General features: G+C 24.9%; 1 protein-coding gene across 3 annotated transcripts in view; it reads left to right on the forward strand.

The window, feature by feature from the left end:
* Nucleotides 1–23,294, forward strand: part of LOC136072045 (nucleoprotein TPR-like) — a 144,869-nt gene that overhangs the window by 44,581 nt on the left and 76,994 nt on the right. For all 3 annotated transcript variants that reach the window (XM_065820049.1, XM_065820050.1, XM_065820051.1), the window contains exons 11-17: nt 2,540–2,679; nt 2,826–2,927; nt 9,354–9,438; nt 9,530–9,595; nt 9,755–9,967; nt 14,446–14,589; nt 22,571–22,744. In XM_065820049.1, coding sequence (XP_065676121.1) covers nt 2,540–2,679; nt 2,826–2,927; nt 9,354–9,438; nt 9,530–9,595; nt 9,755–9,967; nt 14,446–14,589; nt 22,571–22,744 — 924 coding nt within the window. The remainder of the gene's footprint in view (nt 1–2,539; nt 2,680–2,825; nt 2,928–9,353; nt 9,439–9,529; nt 9,596–9,754; nt 9,968–14,445; nt 14,590–22,570; nt 22,745–23,294) is intronic.

The raw sequence follows: 23,294 nt of genomic DNA on the forward strand, positions 1-23,294 counted from the left end.
AAAAATTTTTTAATATTAATGTTATGAAAGTAAGTTAACTGTACAAAAAATATAGAAAGAATTATAAAAGGCCACTAGGGCATTAATAAAGATGAATTTCCTAAAGTAAAAAAATAATTAAAATTGATAAGCAAAAAATTGACTGCCCAATGAATGGAAAATGCTTATCAAAAAATGTTATTTATAAATTCATTGTTTCCTCACAAAAAAAAGCGCTGCTTAACCAAAGGTTAATGAAAAAAATGTTATGCCTACCACAAACAATCTTTTAAACATAAAAATACTCAAAAGACACTATGCTGTCAAAATTTATTTTGGATCTAAAAGAAAAAAAAAATTTTGAATTAAGTTTGTTACTTCTAAAAGCTGCTCCTGCCTATAATAATATTTTTAAAAATGTATGCTATGTTTAAAAAAAAAAAATGTATGCTATGTTTGAAAAAAAAATTTATCCTATATTTGTAAAAAAAAATTGAAATAATCACTCATTTAAATGAAAAGCATTTATTAAATAAAAAATCAGAATTAGTTTCAAAATACAGATATGAAAGTAAGTACTTAAAAGAAGCCCTTAATCAATGAAGTGACAGTCCCTTACATGTTCTACTTGATTAATCAGTCGGTGCATGTAAATGTATGTGTATAAAATTTTGACATACTTTTCTAGTTTATTTGGACTGTTTACAAAACCATATACAGCACAGTTATCTTTTTTACCCATCTTACTATTGTATTAAATAAATCTGCAATTAAATTAAGACAATAATCTCATTAAATGGAGCTTAACTTAATTGTTGATTATTTTAAATCCCTTTGCACACGATTTAAATCAAATATTAACTATTATCTTAACTATTGCTTACAAATAGCGATTATTACTTAAACATAAGTCCACCTTATGTTTAAGTAATAATCGCTATTTGTAAGCAATCACATACATAATTTTTTGTGTCTTTCTTTTGAAAGACAATGCTGACCTAACTGCCAACCTTCAAGTGTTTTTGATTGGTAAAATATTGCGGACCTCATTTTTATGTTTTATGGTAACCCCTTTGTGTCAATTTTTTTTGCCGACCTCTAACAATTTAAGATTTATTTATGAAAAATGAGGTCAGGCAATTTATTGCTGACCTCATTTTTCCTAATTCTAAGTGTTGACTTATGCCAAATTTGAGATGAGAGCCTACATTAGTGTTATAAAGTTTTTTCCACAGTTTTGCTTATAAAGGTATATTGTTGTTAACCAAGCATTTTATGCAATAAGAGGATAGGATTTGAGTTGAAGATCATTAAAGGTGTGGATGCCAAGTCCTTTTTTAGAGGTTGTGGTAGTAAGTTCATTTTTTTTGCATTACCTTGCATTGCATTGTCCTAATAATGTCTTTACATTTTCTATATATGTAAGCAAAAAGTTGATTTGCAAAAATGTTTGGGGTTATGATGGTCATTTGCTAAGTTATGCTTGAAAGAATTGATTGTGTAGCCTGTATTTTTATTTAGTACTATTCTCATAAAAGTGCTTTTTCATTTGCTATGGAGATTGATAAACCAGAGTTTTCTTATACTTTTGATTAGGATGAAAAGTTTATTTGTTATCCATGGCTGTTTATGTTTCATAATAAGTGTGGGTGCTAGATAGATAAATGCAAAATAGCATTTGTGGTATTACTTAGACCATATTTGATAACATTGATCTACGCTTAGAAATATTTAGTCTACATCTTAAAAATATTTATCTCGTCAGTATTATTAAAATATTTATTCATACACTTATCTAAAATATTTTATATTTTACTTTTTATTTTTTAATAATACTGTATTATACAATAATTCTTATATATCTTTCTAATCTTAGATCTATGACTCAGCGGGAAACCACTTAAATACACACCTGAAACCAGCATTTTATTTGCTTGCAACTCAGTTTGTGTGCATAGGTTTATAAGTCATGTAATGCTTGAAATGGTATAAAAAAGTTAGGAATTTGAAGTTTATTGTCATTTTGTTTAGTCCGATAACATTGTTGCTCAATGATATTTTGGTTTTGTTTGTTGCTATCTTTGTATATCTATTATAGCTTAGGATTTTTTAGTGTTTTTTTTATCTTCATTTTGTTATGTTAAATAGAGCATTTTTGATAGTTTTGAACTTTGATGCAGCCAGGTATAAGCAGCTGTGGTGTAGTGGTTAGAGTTCTGACTTCAGAACTGGAGTCTCTATTTTGAGGATCTACAGATCTGTGGTTCCAAGCTGGCTCTGACCTTATATACATCATCGGTAAGAAAGGAGGCGTGAACTTTCCGGTAAAATTCTATTCCACGATGCTCTGTGATAAGACTTTAAGGACATCTTGGAACATCTGAATAACTCAATAAAAACAAAAACAAGCTGTTAAGTCTTCATTAACATTTTTTTTTTGCAACAATGTTGTAGTTTCTTTCAGCTACTGCAACTAGTTTTGGAGAATAATATAAGTTTTTTTTTCTTTGTAATAATATGGTTTAATAATATATTATAATTATAGTTTTAATTGTCATAGGTTTGCGTATTACTAAAAGAAATTGAAGAGGCTCGTGGTGGTGTTGTAAGTTCTTCTAACAGTTTACCCGAACTTTTGACTAATGATGCTATGGTATCAAGTTCTTGTCAAGTCATAAGTGATCATCTTGTTACTTTTAAGTAAGTTGTGCGTTTTTTTTGGAACTTTGAAGCATTTTCTGAATTATTTTTTATATTGTTTTAAATATTATTTTTTATTGAAATATCAGCAATAATTACCATTTCAAAATTATTAAATTTTTAATGTTTTTTTTTTCTTCTTAAAGGAGCATAGAGGAATTGCAATCACAAAATAAAAGATTGTTAGTCACAGTTCGTGAACTAAGTGAAGAGCAAGAGAAATTGGAGATAGAAGGTGGTTCAGAAATGTATGTTTTTCAAAATTCAAGGATTTTTAGTTTAATGAGTTGTTTTAAATTTAATTAACCTTCTTGTTCCAAAGTATGCTTTTAGGCGTTCTGAAGTATGACTTTTGGCAATTTTAAACATACCTCTATATTTTACTCAAAAATTAAAGGTCGAATTGCTTTTCTGACATTTGATTTCAAATCAATGGTCTGCAATTCAGAAAAACAACAACTTCACATGGTTTTATTATGAACTTTGCTTACATTATAACTTTGAAAATCAGATAAACTATGACTTCCTGAGGTCATGGATTGACACAATCCCAAGTTAAAATTATAAGAATAATGATTCTAATGAAAAATAACTGATTTCTCATTGTTGTATATATATTTTAGTCTATTTTTCTTACCTTATAAAGTTTTAAACTTATGATTTGAAATCTAAAATGTTATTTACACTTCTTATCAACCTTTTGTTATAGACATTTTTAATATAATTGATATAAAATTTTAATTAGATTATCATTTTGATTAAATTAATTGAGGAAAAAAACATGTAGATAATTGATTATTATTTTGTTAGTTTTTGCTGACTTGAATTAAACATTTTTATTAAATAAATTCCTTATTTTACAACAGAATTAAGTAAAAAGGTTTATAATAAAAAACTCTTAATTATCTTTAAAACAATCAGTATCAGTAACAAAAGTATCTTTAAAACAATCAAACTTTGTTTATTATTTTAAATTTAAAGAGTTTTAACTGTGTATTTTCTATTGTATCTTTAAATTACAATAGTACATTTTTTAAATTAATATACCACATATTTTAAATTAACATACCACATATTTTAAATTAACATACCACATATTTTAAATTAACATACCACATGTTTTAAATTAACATACCACATATTTTAAATTAACATACTACATATTTTAAATTAACATACCACATATTTTAAATTAACATACCACATATTTTAAATTAACATACCACATATTTTAAATTAACATACCACATATTTTAAATTAACATACCACATGTTTTAAATTAACATACCACATATTTTAAATTAACATACCACATATTTTAAATTAACATACTACATATTTTAAATTAACATACCACATATTTTAAGTTAACATACCACATATTTTAAATTAACATACCACATATTTTAAATTAACATACCACATATTTTAAATTAACATACCACATATTTTAAATTAACATACTACATATTTTAAATTAACATACCACATATTTTAAATTAACATACCACATATTTTAAATTAACATACCACATATTTTAAACAATTATTGATAAAAGAACTATGAAAAGAATAGCTACAATAATAATAATAACAATAATAATAATAATAACAATAATAATAATAATAATAATAATAATAATAATAATAATAATAATAATAATATAAGATAAAAAAAAAAAAAATACAAATTATTGTTATAGTAATAATAAGTATATTTACAATAATTACAATGAAAAAATAATAACTAATCTTATATTGGTAGTTATGAGCAAAAAATTATTTATAATAATAAGTTAATTATTTATTTAGGATGGTGCCACTCATAGAAATCTGATCAAAGGAGTGACACCAATTTTTAAACATGATATAAGTAATAATTAGCAAAGGCATGCATTGAAACATATGGACTATAAACACATAGATTAAAGCACAAAGAACATACATTAAAGCAAACATTTAGAAATCATAATTTGCAGGTTTTAATAATAAAAAAAATGAAAAAATAATAAGTACTGATGATAATTGTAGTAATGGCAAAAAGAAAATTAATAGAATATTTTAATCGTAAGGATAATGTCTAAAAGTTAGAATAAAAAGTTTTTCAGAATTTTTTTAAATTGATATTGTTAAAGGTATTTTAGGATATAGTTTTTTGGACTCATTCAAAATGCATGCAAGGCTCCTGTTCTATTTACAGACGCACTGATAAACAATTTTTTTTCACCATACTTCTGGGTTTTAAAAGATGGTACATTTAGTTTTCCATTGTGTATATTTCTAGTAGAGTAGGAATGTAATATTCTACTTTCTGTGAACAAGTTTGTGATAGGAGATGGTAAGTTTTTATTTAAGAAGTCAAAAACAAAAAGAAGATTAGCATACTTTACTAGCGCTGGAAATGTTGGAATGAAAAGTTTTTTTGAAGGGCTTTGATGTATCTGATTTAATTAGTTGAAAGTTTATTATTTTAATGGGTTGACGCAGAGACGATAGCAACTTGTTAAAGCGATAGTTTTCAACTTGACCCCAAACTTGACAACAATATCTAAGATGAGATGAGAATAATGCATAGTAAATATTCTTTAGTGTAACTTTATCGACATAATGACGAATTATTGACAGCATACCGTTAGCTCGAGTTTTTTGCTTAGTTCATTAATATGAAAGTTCCATGAAAGATTGCAATTAATTAATACACCAAGATATTTAATAACTCTTGAAGGATATAGCCATTTATTATAAATTTTGATTTTGATTTCAACATTTTAAAGAAATAGTTTTTTCTCGGAGATGAAAAAAAGTTAGTTCAGTTTTTTCTGCGTTAAGACGTATTAAGTTAACATTTAACCAGTGAACTATACCTTTTAGATCCAAATTAACATTTTTACATAAAAAATGATACGTTTTGTTGATGTGCAAGAGATTTGTATCATCAGCAAACAGATGAACTGAAGGAAGTGAACAGAGATTAGGTCATTAACCTAGATTAAAGATAAAAGAGGACCTAGAACATAACCGTGAGAAACACCACACAAAACTGATTTATTACTAGAATTGAAACCATCAACACTTACAAATTGTTTTCGATCTAAAAGATAAGATTGAAACCAGTCATTTACAATACCGCAAATTCTGTAATGATAAAATTTAGAAATCAAAATACTTTGGTCAACAGTATCGAAAGCTTTTTGTAAATTGATAAAAACACCACAAACAAAATGACCAGTATCAAAGAAATTTTTTCTGTTATACTTATTGATTGTTTGATCGAAAACCAAATAGAAAATCCTTTAAACAATTAAATAAATTTAGAAAAGAATACACTCTAGAATACATGAGTTTCTCAAGAAGCCTACTAATGTTAGATAAAAAGAAATAAGTCTGTAGTTAGTGCATGAAAGTTTAGAGCCATTTTTAAGTATTGGAATAATGCAAGATACTTTCAAAATATCAGGAAATGCTCCATGAGGTATTAAATAGTTTAGAAAGAATATTTAAAAATTCATAGTTGAAATCTATAAGAATATTTGTGGGAATGCTGTTTGGACCTAATGATTTTTTTGGATTCAATTTAGATAAGGAAATAAAATTTCAGGAATATTTGTAGGAGATAGTAATAAACTGTAAATTTAGATGTTTAAGATACTTTTGATAGTTAACGTAAGCTTTTCCAAAGTTTGCAAAGATTTTTTACATATTCTGATAAAAAATTTTTTAAATGGATTTTTTACTAAGTTTAATTAATGTAATTATCATATATTTAAATCTTTTAAAAATACTTTTGAACTTTTTTTTATTAATAAGATCTTTAGATCTTATAATTTTTTGTTGGAAAAGATTGTGCACTTAAATAATTTTATAATTCCTTTTGAAATCCCCTTAAAATTTTATAATTCCTTTTGTAATCCATGGTTTGAATCAACGTTTGAAGTTTTTGATACTTGTTTTTTAAGTGGGGCATAGCGATCTAAAATCAATATTATTTCACTAATAAACGTTTGGAAATATGGGTTAGTATCATTGGACTTTATAACATGGCCCAGTCAATTTTTGTTAAAATTAGATTTAAAATTTTCTATTAAAGTTTTTAAAACTCCTGCTATATAAATTGTGTCTGCGTGGTATAAATAACTTATTGAAATTAGAACAAATACAAAATATAGGTGATGAAATTCTATGATCAGAAACAGAAGCTGTCAAATTTCCTAAAACAATTTCATAAGCTATTAAACTAGAGAAAATATTATCAATAATTGTAGCAGAGTGATCATTAATTCTAGTCGGCAAAGTAAAAAAAGGGCAAATATTATAAAAAGAAAATAAGTTTAAAAAATTAGATGTTGAAATCTCATTATTTGATTGCATCAGATCAATATTATAATCGCCAAGTAAGAAAATAAGTTTATTTTCAGCACATATTTTTTGAAGTAAGACAGACATGATATTATTTAAAATATTAATATCCATGCAAGGGTGCCTATAAATGTAACCAACAATAATATTAGACTTTTTAGAAAAAATAACTGCAACAAATGTGGATTCTAAACAATTAGGTAAGTAAATCATTAGATCATCTCTTCGTGTGTAAATTAGTTTTTTTGATATATATAATAATGTACCACCACAAGAGGATTTCGTTGGTGTGTGCTCAATGTTGTAACTACCAATGAGAATTGGATGAATTGAGGATGTTTCTTTTTTTAACCTCGTTTCAATTATACCAATAATGGAAAGATCAAAATTAATTAATGATAGTATTATGTTTACATTCTCAAAATGTTTTTGTAACGATGATATGTTTAGATGAAAAAAAGAGAGAGCGCTTATTTTATTAAGTGCTTGTAAATATTATGTCTAATGAAGTAGAAATTTCTTCCTCAGAATCTAAAATACGAAATGAAACATAATTATTAATTTGATTAGAGACTTTATTTTAATGAAAAGACGGGAAAAGGTTTGTAGACAGAGGTAAATCAAAAGTTTTGAGAATTTTATCAGAAGAAAATAGCAATTTAAATTCATTAGCTTGTACATCTGTGAATGGAAAGACACTTAATACAGTTTACACAGTTCTGCAATGAGCGACCTTATTGTAGTAAACTGTACTTATTATCATTAAGCCTGTTACATTTTGTATGAGTCCAAAATAAACAAAAATTACATTAAGAGCGGCAATTTTAGCTAATTAATTTTTTACACAAATGACAGTTTAAAGCCATAGTGGAGCCGCAATATTAGAGAGAATGTAAGAAACATCAAGTTGGAAGTAAATAGCTATATTATTAAAAATTATTAAAATAAAGTAATGCATATGAATAGATTATTAGGAACAACTGATTACAACATCGAAAAAACTAACAATTGTAATAAATAATAATGATAATGGTATTTTAACAATAATGCAAAAGCTAAACAAACAGTAAACTATAACAAAAACAGTAGTATTGAAGAAAGTTATAAAATCAAAAAATAAGTTAAAAAAACTAATCAAAGTCAAGAGAAATGTAAATTAAAAATATAATAACAATAAAAAAAGAAATTTGATATTATATATTAAAATAAGTAATCCAATTAATAAATTGTAGTAATATAAAAAAAAAATAATAGTGTAATATTTAAAATATGATAAAAAATAATGAATACAACAATAGCAAAAATAAAAACTATAAAAATTATCTTCTCTTTTAATAAACTGGTCTTCTCTTATCTTCTTATTAATTTATCAACTTATCTTTTTTTTATTATCTATTTTTTCTTTTTTTTTTTCTTTTTTTTTTTTTTTCTTGTTAAGTTAAAATCGATGTTTGAATTTTCTTTGATTTGTTTTTTAAATGTTAATTTTGAGTGTTTTTTGTTAAAAGTTTCTTTTTTTATATTATGTTTTTAATTTTTTAATCTTCTTTTCTTTTGATATTTTTGAATTCTTCATTTGAAACAATTAATAATTAAATCAGTTTTTCTTTCTTTTTTTCAATGGTTAAAAAAACATGACCATTATCTGCGTTGACCTTGCAAAGAGAAAAACATAAAAAAAATAAAATAAAGATAAAAGCCAATTACAATTCAAACACACACACAAGCAAAACATTTGTATTATAATGTACTCTGTAGTTTGAACTACATGTTCTATACCAAAGAATTACATGTTCTATATATTTTTTGATTTTTATCTTTTAATTTCAGTATTATGTTGTGTAATTTACAATCCACTTTTAAATATTTAATTTTGACATTGATTATAACAGTTGTTTACGTTTCACTTTTTCAATCAAATATTCTATTATTAAATATTCTTGTAATAAATCATGACTTTTAGTTGGTTTTTCGTACATATAAAATATATTAACATAGTTAATAAAATTTATAAATATATAGTTAAAAATATAGAGAATCATGTAATTAAAATTATTATGTAATTAAAATAAAAAAATACCTAACTAATTAAATAAAGAAAGAAAATTCAAATCAAGTCAAATATTTCCATAATCTTCTGAAAATTGTTATTTAACCACTGCAAATGTCATTACAGAATGTAAAAATAAAACATAAAGCAATTATTTAATAAAGTTTTATTTTGAATAAATGTTTTTATTTTAATTTATACAGTGAATTAAGTGTCATTTTAAAAAATAAATTTTATTTTTAAATAGTTAAACTTTATTGTTTTTAGCATTCAAGAATTAAAAAGAAAATTTGCTAATGCAAGAGATGATCTTAATACTTTGAAAGAAAATGAAAAAACTCAACAAGAAATGGTAGCTTAAAAAGTTTTCTTCATTATTTATATAATAACAACTTCACTCTGAAGTTCTTAGTTTATCAAATCATTTTTTGCAATTTTTTCAGATGCAACAAATTATACGTCAAAGAGATATGTATAAACTTCTTTGCAAAGCTGGAAATACTATGGTGGTGTGTAGAATTTTATTTGTTTGCTACGTTTTTTTATCTAAATCAATTTTGATAGTTTCATAATCCATGAATTCAAAAAGAGTTTTTGAATTCATTTTATTTGTTATAAATTATATATTACAACTGATTTAGCATATATTTAAGTGAAATTATACTTAGGGTGAGGTTTCGTCGACATCAACTTCACTTGCTGCTGTTGACTTAGAGGCTGAACTAAATAAACTTAAGGCTGACTTAGAAGAAAACATAAATGAATATCGTAAGTATAAAGAGGAAGCATCTAACAAGGAGTTATCTATTAAGTCAATAATAGAAAAACAATTAGAAGAACTGTCATTATTGCGTACAGAAAACAATCAGGTTAAAGCGCAGGTAAATTAAGGGTTTTTATTTGTTGCATATATTGTATTATTTATTTTATGAAAATTAAGGATGTTTAAGTTGCACTGATTAGGCACTAATCATTGGGGAGGAGGGTTTCTAAAATTCTATATATTTTTTGTTTAACCAATTATTCTTAATTTTTTTCAAGAAAAGTTCAATAAACAGTTCAGTTTTTGCTATTTTTTTGCGGTTGACCTTCTACTTCATTTTTTAACATTTTAAAAATATTTCAAAACTTAAAAAACTAGAAATCTTTGCAACGTGTAAAACTTTGAGTTATGTGGCAACTTTATGTTAAAATTTATGCAATTTAAATTTTGATTAGATAACTTTGAATTAAAATGAATGTTACTTTTAGACAATAATAAGTCTTGTCTAGTGTAAAAGTTTGCTTCGATTTACTTCACTAGAAAGTACTTTGCTATTAAGTTTGTAAACTGAATTTAGATACGAATTAAAATAAAAAATATTGCAACAAGAACTAACAAACTAGTATATATATAAATCATAAACTAGTATACATATATATCAAAACTAATAAACTTTTTTTAGAAATATATTTATAGTTATAGAATTTTATCATACAAAGCTTTTACTCAGAGTTATTTTTATACTTGTCTTAAATCATTAATTTTTTTAGTCAACAATAAATTATCCTTTTGAAGTTTTCATTAAATAAAATTGACTGCTTAGTAGTCGTAAAAGCAGTTCGCATATTCGCATCAAAAAACTTGGGTAATTGTATCATTTTTGTAAATAGTTTAGCAAAATTTAGATATATTTCTTCAACAGAAGATAAGGAAGTATTATGGGTTTGAAAACCGATACAATAATTGAAAAATGTGTTACGTTTTTAATCTGGCAATTTGTAAAACAATTACAAATAACATTAAACTTAAGCATCAGCGTGGCACTCATTGCAATCAGCTACGGAAATACTGTCAGTAACAAAAAGTTTCTCGTGATAATATACTTAAATATCCAAACCATTGTGAAATCAAGATTCAGGTAATTTAGAAATGTTTTGGGAAATGTGTCTCATTAAAAACTTAAAAATATAAAATACAGTCAAAACCAGTGACAGAAACAATTGAGACAGAGCTGGTTAGCCAAAAAAGAAGCTTTACATTAGGCATCCAAGAGATATTATATTTTAGCTTGTTTAAAATTACACGGTAGCCGATTTACATGCGAATCAGATGTCAATAAATATATTGAAAAGTGAAAGATCTGTTAAATGTTAAAAACGATCAATGAATGGGATGTTTATTTTAGAAATAATCAAAAAATAGTAGAACATTGCAGCGAAGATCCGCTATATATAAAATCATAATTAAAAAAATACTGTCTTACATCTACAGAAAAAAAGGAAAATAACTTGAAGTTTCTACCAAGTTTGGAAAGTCTTCACAACAAACCACAATCACCTATGATGACTTTTTTTTTAGCTATTAAGCTGCTCCAAGAAGAACTAAGCGTCTTATCATAAAACACAGTGGAACAGTAATTTAACTAGAAAGTTACACTTCCTTCCTTACCAATGCCGCTTATCTGGTCAGAGTCAACATCAAACCTCAGAACTCTTGATTCTGAGAAAGAACCCCACACAGAAAATCTGTTTGCTTAATCTGTATGAAAAAAGCTGTCAGGCATTTGACAGAATCTTACCAGAAGAAAATTCACGAGGTTATCTCAAATACTTTGAGCTTCAGTGATGATTGTGTGCCTTCTGGAATTTCCATGAGTTGTCAATTCAAGATCAATGAGCCAAGTGATAAAATTTTTCCAGGACTGTTCAATTTGACTCCGTTGTTGTAAAAGCCATCACAAGGCAAACAGGACAGTGTGATTGTTTGATTTGCAAAATTCTCAAAACCTATGAAAAAGAGAAACACTCTCCACATTTCAATGAACTTGCTTATCTGTGCTTGCTTGTGGACATCCTCATCATTGTATACAAAGAAAACGTCATGTCATGACGTTTTCCTTGTATACAAGGTCAACGCCATTGTCTCATTACCATTAATGTCAACGCCATTGTCTCATTACCATTAATAAACCCTAAGCCGTAACAAAGGGCTCCAAAGTTGGCTATGACAATGCACACCAAAAGTACAAACAGGAACACCATCCATGCACAACATGGCACTGTCAATACTTTGATATTTTTCAGCTATTGATGGAATCAGCCTCTCTGAAAGCTACCACAGAGTTCGGGAAACCTGACTATCAGCTGGCCCCAGAACCATAAAACTGAATTTTGGAGCTGTACCCTCGTTAGGAGATAATAGAATGAGTTGCCTAGTCATAAAAACAGAGACACAAGCAAAATCCATGCATAGAGTCGAGAAGATCCAGCATTCAACATCCTAAACTGGAAACAATGTATTAAAAATACATCTACGCCAGCCTAATAGACGAAGAAGGGGTGCGTGGATGGTCAACAGATTGATTCTGTTTACCCCTTAAGTTTTTGCCTAGGAGACCTTCCACAAGAAAATAGCCGGATGCATTTAACATCTTCCCAAGATGAGTATTTATATTGAGACATTATCTATAGCCTTTATTCAACCAAGAACCCTAAGGCAGGGGGTGTGTTAAGTCGGAGTTGGCTTCTCCTAGCCTTTACCTAAAAAACTGTATCCTACAAGGCAGCAGGACATAAAGCAGATTGTACTGAGTTACATGTTACCAGTAGCAGGGTAACCTGACCTGACAATTTATATGCTCTGTTAGGTGTTATATCTTGGAATATTTTAATAGATATTTTTTGCATGGTTGTTTTTTTTAATAGATTAAATTAATTTTTTAAATTTAACCTAAACAATAAGTATTTGATAGGGATATGCTGAGTGAATTCTCTAAGCTCACAAAAATGATTGAAATTCCAGATAGGCTTATTTTAAATTTTGGATTGGTAAAGATAAGTACCAATCCGAAATTAAGTGTAATCAATTATCACTTTTATAAATAAAAGCTTGTAAAGTGCATTTTCAAGAGGTGTATCTATTATTAAATAACTGTCAAATTTAACTTTCTGCATAAAATGTCTAAATTATAATATCTCTGCATTTCAAACTATGATTTCAATTTTTGGTATTAAGAGAACCTTGTAACATGCACAATCATTGGTTAAAAGAATTTTGATGGGAAATTTTTTCAGCATAAGGTCCCAGATTTTCAGGATGTGTAATAATGATTTCATTTAGTTTAACAACTGATTGTTTTGTCAAAGTAATCACTTTTATTGAAATAGAAGTGGAAATATTTATAATGAAAAAAAAAAAAGAATTGAATAATTCGAAATCAGCAAAAAAAATTAATTAAGAAAAATATGTTACACAAAATCCAAAAAACAGTTAATTTTGGATCCCCCCCCCCCCCTTCTTTTACTAATCATCTTGAAAGAAGCAAAAATTTAAAAATAGTTTCATATAAATATGGTTATTTAATAATAAATATAATAGTTTTTTACAAATTACTATTTTCTTCTATTAGGGATTGTCCATAAATATGTAACGCAAACTTTCACAATAAACAAAAAAAAAAAAGATCAAAAGTTTTCCTTTGCAGAATCTTAATTAAAATTAAAAATCAAAATTTTTAGGTTATGATTAGGTTATGATTATGAACCCATTAGGTTTGATGAAAAACGCTGCGTAAAAGACCTTAATATCTCTCCTACTTCTTTTTTAAAATATATTTTGAATTGCATAATTTATGGATGATTCCTTACATAAAAATAGTTATTTTTCATCACATTGAATTTTAGCAGCATTATCAAAATGTTTTTAAAAATCATTACATTTTAACAACAATCTCAAAATATTTTTAATAGTAACATTAATTTTTTTACTTATTTTTGAATTTTTTTATTATTAGACATTATTAGACTAATAATGTTAATCCAAATTTTTCTTTGCTTTTTTAACTTTTTGTTAAAGACAATTTTAATTTGTTTTTAAAGCTACACTACCATAATAATAGTATTTCTAGAGCTATATGATACATAATAAACATAAAAAAAAAGATTTATTTTAAGTTGTTATGGTGACTTCTAGGCTGACAGTTAATTGAAAAATTGCAGTTAAATTTCTATTTGCGAGAGCTATATATTTTAAGATATTGCGAAATTTATATATTTAAGATATACATATTTCAGATAATAAGTCAAACTATTGCTATTTTAAATTATAATATAACTTGTATATCCTGACCCTTTGATTAGAATAAACCTTATTTAATTTACTAATAACACATTTCAATATTATACTTTTGAATCAACTCATACTTTTCCTCCTATTGAAATTAAGAGAATTTAAGACTTAATTACTTTTTTTTTTTTTTTTTTTTTTTACATAAAAAATATTTTAAAATATAATATTCAATACATGATACATAATATTACATTATATAAAGTAATGAATGGTAATTTTAGCTTGTTATATTTTTTAAAAATATTTTAGTTGGATTTCTCAAATGAAAAGTACTCCATTTTGATGACCACTGCAGAAGGCTACAAAAAGGAAATAAAAGCTTTAGAGGAAAAATGTCAAAGTATTACTAATAGTCTTAGCAAGTATAGAGTAGAGGCTGAATCTGCCAAACAAGTATTTTTATTTTTTTTTTAATTTTTTTTTAATTAAATCCAAATTTTGAAAACTAAGAAAATTTAAAAATTTATTATTGTTGCTGTAAACTGAATCTGCCAAACAAGTATTTTTTCTTCACTTTTTCTGCAAACAAGTATTTTTTCTGCACTGTTACTATATTATAAACATGATTTGTCTGCACTGTTACTGTTTTATAAACATAATTTTATCTGCACTGCACAGTAGGCCAGAATTTTCTTTATGTGGCCAAAAGTCCCAAAAAAGTCAAATCTTCTAAATTTTTTTTTTCTTTGTATTATATACATAGATGCTTAACTTTACTCAAAAATGTATCTGTTTAACTACTAAAGATGAAGGCAAGCTTGCTAGAACCATTCATAGTGGCTTTAAAATTGTCAAGTTTTTGCAAATTTTTTTTTTTTTCGAAAATGCTTATCCTTAAAATCTACATTACTTTTTTCAATTAACAAAGCTTTGGACTATTTTTATTTTAAATAAATATATTAACTTAGTGCTTATAAAAAGTATATGTTTTATTTATATATTTGTATTTAATTTATTCATAATATGTCTTTGAATTGTTGGTATTTTAAAGGTGTTTTTTTAAATTTCCTCATCTTGCTTTTTCTAAATGCTGCTCAAAAATTGTTTCATTTTCTGATTTTTGCATTTACTAAACAACAGTTATTTTTCAAAAAAAAACAAAAACAAATGTGACCATGTATTCTTTATGATATATTTTTTAGTTCAATCGACTTTTTTTAATTTTTATAAAAGCAAAAACTTTTTTTGCTTTTATAAAAAGAGTGATTTAAAGTTAAGATATTTGTTTAAGGAACATAGTTTTTTTTTTTTTAATTTTGTTAAACACATCAAACCATTAATGTTTAAAATAAATTTTTTAAAATTATTTAATTGTTTTCAATAAAGGAAAAAAAAATGAAAATCATTCCACTATAAATACATAAAAATCAAATATTATGGTATTCGATTCCAACCAAATGCCGCCCTCTTGAAATTAGAATTAATGATATTTAGGAAGTATAAAGGTTGTTTAATAATATTAAATAAAATCAACTGTCATTTTGAAATTTCAAATCTTGAAATTTCAAAATCATCGATTTTGAAATTTCAAGATTTTAGACTAATTTAATTTTTACTTTACAATGCATTGTGACGTGAAAAAATTTATTTGTTTTTTGAAGTTTATATGATAATAAAAACTAATTATTTAAGCTAATTGCATTAAAAAATTGTAAAAAACTTTAAACTTTAAAAAGCCTTTAGCATAGAAAATTAATGTAGACTCTATAAGAAAATTGAAGACACTTTCATAATCTGTAAATGTTAATAAATAATTATACCATTTATCACTAACATCTTTTATATAGACTTTTGGTGAATTAGACTAACTATATTTTATATTGTTAATATTAAATAAATATTTAAAACTGAGAGTTTATTTTTTATAGCTCAAGGTTAAAAATTAATTCCTATTTTACAAATAAGTGCACATAATAATTTTGTTCAAATCAAAAGGTAGAAATAATATAAATAAAATTTTAGTCAGTAAATTTAAAGCCAGCGTAGCAATAAAATGGTAAATCAGTGTTTTTATTTTCAGATGATTCGATAATGTCAGTTTGCTCATTTAAATTTCTTATTTCATTTATGTTTATTGGTTTTAGTTCCTCTTTTCTATCATCAAAATCATCATCCTCAACCAACTCATTATATTCTTCATCCACATATATATCATCATTAGCATCATTTTTATTTTCCTTTTCAGTTTCTTGAAAAAGAAGATCAACTGCATCTCCTTCTAGATTCTTTTTTTATGTTTAAACTTGCATAGTTTAGAGATAAACGAATTGGGTCACTCAAACGCATTAAATAATAAAATTAGTCCGCCATTGTAGCTTTTCAATCAAATGAATAAGCGAATATTTTTATTATCTTTATTTCGAGCTTCAATTGCTTCTTAAGAGTACATTCCAATTGGTAGCATAAATCTAGATATTTTCAGACTACTATGAATGAGTAGTTTGTGTATTAAGGCTGGCATGTAAAACCATGAGTTCTCTCGAACAAAAATATTTGCTTTTTCCATATTTTTCCATATTTTCAAAAATATTTGCTTTTTCATTATTACATTTTTCTTATATGTTTCATATTTGGCTGTGTTAATTTTTTTATTCAAAAAATTGTTATTCGTGAAAATTGTATTGCCATCGTTTGATGTCCCAGATCTGCCTTAAAGAGGCATTTCAACAATAAGGCCAATTTTTGCAAACTCATGCTGAACAAACAATTTTTTTGCAGCTGCTAATTGTATATCTTCAGGTCCACATATTTGCCACTCTTTAATGTCAAGTCTATAACTTACATGTAGAATACACTCAAAACATCGAATCCATGCGTGTAATGAGCATATTGATTTGCTTATCATAGTATTTTTTTTCCTCTCTTAAAACTAAAGGGTTTTTAGCAATTTAATGAATTCTTAGTGGGCGGCAGAATCGCGTTGAAGAATGCACTTGATTTTCCCAAATTGTCATAACACCATACGATAACTGAAGTGGCACTAAGCAAGTAGAAAATAAGCTTTGATCAAACATTAAATCATTACATTCATCATTGTTGTTTTTTGGATGGAAAATCTTTATTTATACTGCTTTTAACTACATGCAACGTCAAAGCCCTATTTGCAATATAAAGTCATTCCTAAACAGGATTCATGGGAATCAAGTTGAGATATTGTGTTCTTAAAAGTAGTTAGTTGCAGCATTTGATGAGCTGTATGGTATAACAATTCTTTCAGTGGAACTTCACCTCTCATTCCATTTTTATCTATATAAATACCATCAGAACAACACTTTTTTTTGTTGTTGCGAATTTTAACCCCATTTCTGTTTCTTGTAAGATTTTATCATGATCATGATTTACTAACAATATGGATGCGTGTCCACGTTTACTTCGGCAGGACATTTTTTCATATTTCTGACATAGTCTCCCAAATGACTGTTCATTTAAACAAGAAACATTTAAATCAACGGTTTGTGATGATTGTTTGCTAGGTTGCTGAATAATTAAAGGAAAAATTTTATTATTAATTAAAGGAAAAATTTTATTATTAATTTTATTAAGCCAAAATGACTCGCCACTTAAAAACTTGCTCTTATTTTGAAAATATTTTCTGCTAAAATTTGATCAGCATTTGCATAAAAATTTGAGAAGAGCTTTTTCAAAACAAGTAAAATCATCATTTAAATTGATGGAAATGTTTAATTTGTTCTTGAGCATACTATTATACTGGTCTATGATTTCTCTTGACGTAAGTTGTGATGAAATTGTGTCTTTAATTTTTTCAAATACTTTAAGTCGAGTTATGTTATTAAACATTTTTATAAGAAAACTTGATTATTTATAAGATAAGAGTTTTAATAATGCCACTTCAAGAGAAAATTTAAATTTCTATAGTTTAATGTAAGTTTATTCAAATAATTTTATTTCTTTCGGAACATAATTGCAATCAAATCGCTGCAATTATTAACTAATTAGTCTTCAATATCATATAAACTTCAAATTTCCAGACATTTTTTTTCATGTCACAATGCATTGTAAAGTAAAAATTAAATTAGTCTAAAATCTTGAAATTTCAAAATCGATTTTAAGTCTAAGTTATAGCTAGTCACAGCTGATTTTATTTAATATTATTAAACAACCTTTATACTTCCTAAATATCATTAATTCTAATTTCAAGAGGGCGGCATTTGGTTGGAATCGAATACCATAATATTTGATTTTTATGTATTTATAGTGGAATGATTTTCATTTTTTTTTCCTTTATTGAAAACAATTAAATAATTTTAAAAAATTTATTTTAAACATTAATGGTTTGATGTGTTTAACAAAATTAAAAAAAAAAAAACTATGTTCCTTAAACAAATATCTTAACTTTAAATCACTCTTTTTATAAAAGCAAAAAAAGTTTTTGCTTTTATAAAAATTAAAAAAAGTCGATTGAACTAAAAAATATATCATAAAGAATACATGGTCACATTTGTTTTTGTTTTTTTTTGAAAAATAACTGTTGTTTAGTAAATGCAAAAATCAGAAAATGAAACAATTTTTGAGCAGCATTTAGAAAAAGCAAGATGAGGAAATTTAAAAAAACACCTTTAAAATACCAACAATTCAAAGACATATTATGAATAAATTAAATACAAATATATAAATAAAACATATACTTTTTATAAGCACTAAGTTAATATATTTATTTAAAATAAAAATAGTCCAAAGCTTTGTTAATTGAAAAAAGTAATGTAGATTTTGAGGATAAGCATTTTCGAAAAAAAAAAAAATTTGCAAAAACTTGACAATTTTAAAGCCACTATGAATGGTTCTAGGAAGTTTGCCTTCGTCTTTAGTAATTAAACAGATTTTTGAGTAGATTAAATGGTTTCAATAAAAAAATAAAGTAAAAGTTTAGGAGGTTTGACTTTTTTGGAATTTTAGGCTTTAGGACTTTATTATAAACATGATTTTGTCTGCACTGTTACTACATATGGATGTTTTTGTCCAAGATGTAACTATATATGGACATGTGGACAGTCTATTACTACTATGTAGACATATTAGAAGCTGTAAAACCATCTCACCTAGATTTTATGTTCAGATAATTGATAAACTATTAAAACAGAGCAAACAGAAAAATGAGTGCAAAAAATATTTTTTTTTTGCATATTACTAAAAATTTAAGTATAGTTAATTTTTTCATTCATTGGGTTCTCATGTTTATGTTTTCATTCAATTTTTTCGTTCTATTGTTTTGCAATAAAATAAAGCAAGAGAAAAAAAGTTTGGTTTTAATAATTCAAATTAAATTTTTTCGAAATATGTAAGTTGAAGTTTATACTTGAATTTAATATTTTCTTTTGGAAAAATCTTAAACAGAATTATGATAATTATTTTTTTAAATTTAAATTATTTATAATTTACTTTTTATTTACTGGTTTAATGTTTACAATAGAGTGTTTACAATAGAATGTTTACAATAGAATGTTTGCAATAGAATGTTTGCAATGTTTCTACTTTTTATGCTATTTACTATCTTTACAAAATTTAAATAATATTAGACTATAAAAAATGTTTATGACTTATTTTCTTCCTTGCTTGCACCATCTTCTAAATTTGATTGATACTGTTGCTAGATTTATGTTTGATTTTCAGGAAGCTGTATATTAAATCTTTTATTTTGCTGTTTCTTTATTTTCCAATTTCTAGTATATTTAAATCTAGTAATACTGTCACTTTATTTGTAACTGTATTTCCATTGGATGTCACTGTTGTTTCCATTTAGATATAATTATTATATGCAATTGTTAAAAATTTGTGAAGAGAATGTCTTCTAAAATTCTCTTTGCAAGTTTTTTCAAATTTAACAATTAAATATTAAATTGGTCAGTGACCCAAACAATAATAAAATAGTTTTAAGGATGGAATGTTTTAATTGAGAAAACTTAATTTAGTTTTACAAACAATATTTTTCCACATACTCAACCAGGTTGCAATCTGCTTTTTATATATAAGTGTATCTTTGTCTTCTATTCATCTACAATTAAAAAAGAATTAATATAACAATATATAGTGTATATATAAATATATATATATATATATATATATATATATATATATATATATATATATATATATATATATATATATATATATATATATATATATATATATATATATATATATAATAATGCAAAATGATGAACATGTAGGTGTCCAGAGTGGTAGCCAAGAAAAAATTTTATTCAGCGTTTTTACGCGATATTGGGAATTTAGGTGTGGTGAACTTGTAACTTTTTAAATAGCTGAAACAACTTATTTATTAGCTGTCAATAAAAACAATATGTATTGTTTGAAATGTTTTTAAATATTTAAGTTTTTAAATACTTAAGTATTATAAAACTAAAAGTTTTAAAATACTTGAATAATATTTTTTTATATAGATTTTATAATTTTGTTCATCTAGTTTTGTGTTATAATTTTATCATTGAATAAATTTTTATGTGAAAACTTTAAATAAATTTATAGTGATTTAAAATTGCATTAAACATGATGTTTATGGTTTTTAAAACGTCATCAACAATATGTAAAAAAACTTTAAATCTATAGATTTTAAATTTAAATGTTTTGGATAACTCGATAGCTTTTAAATGAGAAACTTGTTTGGCTCTCCAATTTTGGTAGAATATAATTGTAGTTGAAAGAATTTTCATTGCAATATTTTAGAATTAATTTAAATAAGCAACAAAGACATTTAAGGGGCGCAATGAGATTTGTTTACCACACAAGGGCAGCAAGTAAATTTAATCAGGGCACTTAATTATCTGATAAATAAGGTAATTAAATATATAAATGTATATTAAATACAAAAATTAATTTTTTTATTTAATTAACAAATCCAAAATTTACGTAAATTTTGTATTTGTAAATTAAAAGTTAATTTATGTATTTATAAATATTGTTTTAGTAAATTAAACTTTTTTATTTATAAATAAAATTAAAGAATATTATAATATTTTATGTATATTTAATTATCTTCTTTTATGTTTTATGCAAATATAACATAAATGATACTTGTCGTTATTCTAAGTGTACTTTAATGGCAAATTTAGTTTACCAAAAGTATTTTTATTTCCTTTAATAAAATAAATAATATACTTTAAAATAATAACTTATTTTAAAGTATATTATTATTTATTAATATGCAAAGATTTTTTTAACTTCCCTAGCTTAAGATGAACAGTAAAAATGTAAATAAAGAGTTTTTGAACAATAAGAATAATTAAAAATATTAAAAAATCAAGAGAATAACTGACTTCATTTATTAAATCTAGAGAATAACTGACTTCAATTAAAAAATCTAGAGAATAACTAACTTCAATTAAAAAATCTAGAGAATAACTGACTTCGTTTAGAAAATTTAGAGAATAACTGACTTCAATTAGAAAATTAAAAAAAGAGTTTTAACTTTTGAATGAATAATCTTGATTGTTATTGACAATGCTTTTTTTAACATAAAAATCGATCAACTTAATTCATTTCAACCCTTTAAATCTGAGCCTCACATGATTTTTTTTTATTACTATGATGAACATTTGGGAATTTTGCATTGTACAAAAATAAGAAACTTACTCCATTATTTTTTGCCCAATAGGAATAGATATATAAAATAGGAGCATTAAATCATGCTTGTAAGGAGTGTAATAATTTTTTTTCAATATTGGTATATTTATAATATAAATACAGCCAGGCTATAAAAAATGATATTAATGACATAATCTGGCCAGTTAATAAAAATGACAATTATTTCATAATAAAACCATTGCTCAGTTTAGAATGGTAAAAATATTTTGGTTAATCCTAGTAGTAAACATCAAGTTTGAAAGCAGCTGTAATATATCTTTCATATTAATACACTAATACGTTTTATACACTTCTATTCACAAACAATGAAATAGCAAATATATGTAGTTTAAAAAGTCTGTAAAGTCAACATAATCATTTTAATAAAGATATCAATTGATGATGAATTATACATCCTTATACATAATTATATTATGATATTGATGATCAATAAATATACATTGATGATCAATTATTCATCAATATACATATATAAATTATGTAGCATAATCTTTTCTCACCTTTTAAAACAAAAAGAATTTTAAAATATGACTTCATTATTTAAAAGTAATTCATTTTTGACATTTCCTTGCCAACTCTAATATTTTGTGGTCAATTATTACTTTTTTGTGATTGCAATATGCTCAACTTGAATCTTGCAACAATTTTTTATCTTTATTATATAAAGTTAATAAGTAGTAGATAGTAGTAATAAAAGTAGATAGTATTATTAGTTTATTACTAAGTACTATTTTATTTTATGAGTCATAAAATTTAGAGTTATCATGAAATGCGTGAAAAGCTGATTACCTGTGAGGTCTCATTAAAATCACTTTCAACTGAAAAATATCTTATCCAAGAAGCTGAAAAAAGATTGATGCAAGAAAATCAATCTTTACTTGATCAACATAGAAGTCAGTCGGTTTTACTTGCGAATTTGCAAACCATTCAGGTTTTAAGTTACTTTTATATTTCCACTTCTTTGATAAATTTTTTTTTAATTTCAGTTTCTTATTCTTTAAATTATGTTTACAAATATTGTACATGTTTGTTGTTTATACTTAGGTCATTAGAAAAGTTTGTAGAACTTCTTCTTTAAAGTTTCAATAAGACAGGAAATAATTAAATATTTATATATCACTTTAAACTGTATTTAATTATGTAAATTTTTAGTACTTGTTGATGTTTTTTGATTGTGTATTAAAAAAGTTGTTTAATTTTTATTTAATACATTTAAGAGTAAAATTTTAAAATGCCGAGTATTGAGCATATTTTAAAATCTATGCTCTACCCATAACCAATGAATTGATATTAGTTTATGATGACCAAACACCAAAGTATTATACAGTTGCCGAGTATGTTGCTCTGTTTCAAAATGTTAGAGAGAGTTTCAAAGATGATCTCTGCTCTGAGTTGTGTGCATGTCATTAATGAAGAAAACTCTCATGCAACGCATGATATAATTGGAGCCCTGAAATTGATTATTAATTTTATAACCAATG

The sequence above is a fragment of the Hydra vulgaris genome, chromosome 15, assembly GCF_038396675.1.
Source record: "Hydra vulgaris chromosome 15, alternate assembly HydraT2T_AEP".
Lineage (NCBI taxonomy): Eukaryota > Metazoa > Cnidaria > Hydrozoa > Anthoathecata > Hydridae > Hydra > Hydra vulgaris.